This window comes from Spinacia oleracea, chromosome 1, assembly GCF_020520425.1.
Source record: "Spinacia oleracea cultivar Varoflay chromosome 1, BTI_SOV_V1, whole genome shotgun sequence".
Lineage (NCBI taxonomy): Eukaryota > Viridiplantae > Streptophyta > Magnoliopsida > Caryophyllales > Amaranthaceae > Spinacia > Spinacia oleracea.
Window position 1 is genome coordinate 81,769,898 of NC_079487.1, and position 2,510 is coordinate 81,772,407.

A 2,510-nucleotide genomic window follows, 5' to 3' on the forward strand; every position below is an offset into this window, starting at 1 on the left:
ATGCATGCCTCATGTATTGTCTCAAAAGAAAAATACCCATAAACTTTCCAGCAATCATGGTCAAACATATATCCACCTGTATCCCAAAATACAAAATCCCATACTCTTCCCTTCTCACTGAAATATTCAAAAGCTTCTCAGTTGACCTTAGTCCCTACTATGTCATCCCTCTAAAATCAACCCAAATCCTACAACTTGAAATGCTCACTCTGTTAAACCTTAAGGTAGTTCAGGGCAAAGTCATTAAGGCTGGCAAAGAAGAGAAAAAGGATGAAGAAGATCAAGAGGGCCCAGAAGTTAAAGAAGAAGAGGAGGAGGAGGAACTCGAGCACTTGGAGGTGACTTTGTCTCGAGTTCCTCAAGGGAAAAGGAAGAGTGTAGGATCCCAAGGGAAAAGGAAAAGCATGAGGGTGGCTATGCAAGAAAACAAGAAAAGAGGGCCTGTCTTTATAGAAATTAATGAAGAAGGGGAGGTCAAGGAGATGCCCATAGAGGAGGATGATGTTCCCATCAAACAGGAGGAACTGCCTGAAGCTGCTGTGCCAAGGACCAGGACACCAAGATCCTCCAAGAAATCCAAAGCTCGTCGTGTTCCATCTGCACAGGAACATGTTCAAGAACATGGGGGTGCCTGGAACACAAAAGATGATCAGATATTGGAGCTCAAGGCAACAGTTGCTCGTCTGGTGGAACTGCAGGAGGGAAGAGACCACAGGATCAGTTCAATGCAAGCTCACATTGGTGAATTGGTTGACAGTGTCAAGACTCTCCAAACCAATCTCCAACACTACTCAGATCAAGCCAATGCCACTCGTGCCACTATTCTCACCAAAATCAACAATCTGGAATCCTTTGAAGAGACAGTGGTCGAAGAAACAGCTGGTTCTGGTTCCCCATCCCAAGCCTAATCCATCTCTCCTATGTTTAAGTTTCTTTTTCCATGGAACAATCTTTTTTCTTTTGGTCTGTATAAACTTTTAAAACACTTGGGTATTTGTTCCATCTTATCTTGACTTGCTTGGTTAGTATCTTTGTGTTTTCTGGTCTTGATCATTACTGCTTGCTTTCTACTTTGTTGTGTGAGTTAGTCTAACACTTTGAGGCTAGCTTAACTTGCCAAACGTTGATCGTGGGGCACTATGCTTGGAATGGCTATATTTCGTGCTATGCTTTTTGTTAATGTCAACAGGGGGAAGTGAAGGTGCAAACTTCCAAGGTGTAACCAATCCAGTTCCTAACTCATCTTCTTGTGTACTACTCTCTATAAGTTTTTCATTTTTTAATTTTTTGTTTATTATTTGTTCAGTTGTAGTCTGCATAAGTTCCTGGTTATGTTTACTCTCATTGTAAAAAGTTTGCAAGTGTTGTCATCACCAAAAAGGGGAAATATTGTTGTTCCTAGGTTTTGATTGATGACACACACACATACATTGCAAACTTCCTGATTGTGGTTGCTAATGACTTTAGACAGGTAAATGCCTGAGTTCCTAAGAAAAACGGAACTTTGAATAGATGTTGAAGTTCCTGAAATGCACTTGAAACAGCTACTAGAGTTCCTGAGCTTGAAGCAGTACAAGCTAGAGTTTCAAAATAAAAAAGGAGCAACACATATTACAAATCGAGTGTTCATCATAAGTCACAAGAAAAGCTGCAGACCCATGGTCATGAGTTCCCATATCAACATACGAGGAACTCATCAATGTTCCTGTGCTGGAACAAGTGAAGCTTCAGAGTTGAATGCCTCACCAAAGGAAATACATATATGTCTAGGTAGTTTACCTTTCTTAGATTATATGTAATATATTAATATGTTAAGTAGTATATAAGGAACTAGAGGAACTTGGATTACACGTGTGTTTTGTCTAAATATCAAACAACACAGTTTTAAGGAAAATACTTTAAATAAAATATCTTTTCGTGTTAAATAAAAATCAGATTTTTATCACATTTTGTTAATTAAATAAAAACAGTTTTTATCTTCCTAAAACTTCTCCTAAATATTTTGACAAAATAAATAAACGTTTTTTTAGAAAACAACAGTGATTGACTTAGTCTTAAACACGTCCAACAGTTGAGGAAGTTGTGTGGGAAGTGGTCTCCCCTTGTTCCTCAAGTCTAGGGACGTGACAATCGAAGTATCAGTTGTTGGCAGTTGAGTTTTTGAAGGATACAAACCCTAAGGACAAAACTCTATATAAGGCCAAAAAGTTTTCTGAAAAAAAATACACAAACATTCCTAGAGCTTTGCATTTGCTAAAAACGTTTTAAAGAGTTCTTCTGAAAACAAGTTTGTGTCCTAGTTAATCCAAGTTCCTAAAAGTCTTTATATATATACTTAAGCTTATTAATATCTAGAGTTCTCGAAACAAAATTGTATTTCAGATTAGAAAGGATAGAGTTATCATGTAAAGACTTAGAGTGTAAGTCTGAGAGAGAGAGAGAAGAAAAGAGAGTTGTAATCAGAGTAGGTTACAGAGAGGAACTCGAGTTTGAGAGGAACTCGAGTCAGA

At 38.0% G+C, this 2,510-nt stretch overlaps 1 protein-coding gene across 1 annotated transcript; it reads left to right on the forward strand.

The window, feature by feature from the left end:
• The first annotated feature begins 200 nt into the window (after positions 1-200).
• On the forward strand, positions 201-908 carry LOC110799821 (uncharacterized). The gene is made up of 2 exons (XM_056834247.1): positions 201-590; positions 699-908. The coding sequence occupies exons 1-2, from the start codon at positions 201-203 to the stop codon at positions 906-908; spliced, it is 600 nt and encodes a 199-aa protein (XP_056690225.1).
• Positions 909-2,510: the final 1,602 nt, after the last annotated feature.

What these genes read in the sequence shown, in the direction of transcription:
- LOC110799821 (XM_056834247.1), top strand. Translation starts at nt 201, where the DNA reads ATGCTCACTCTGTTAAACCTTAAGGTAGTTCAGGGCAAAGTCATTAAG. An exon ending in AGAAATCCAAAGCTCGTCGT is followed by an intron (nt 591 to 698) that starts GTTCCATCTGCA and finishes GTGGAACTGCAG; the next exon opens with GAGGGAAGAGACCACAGGAT.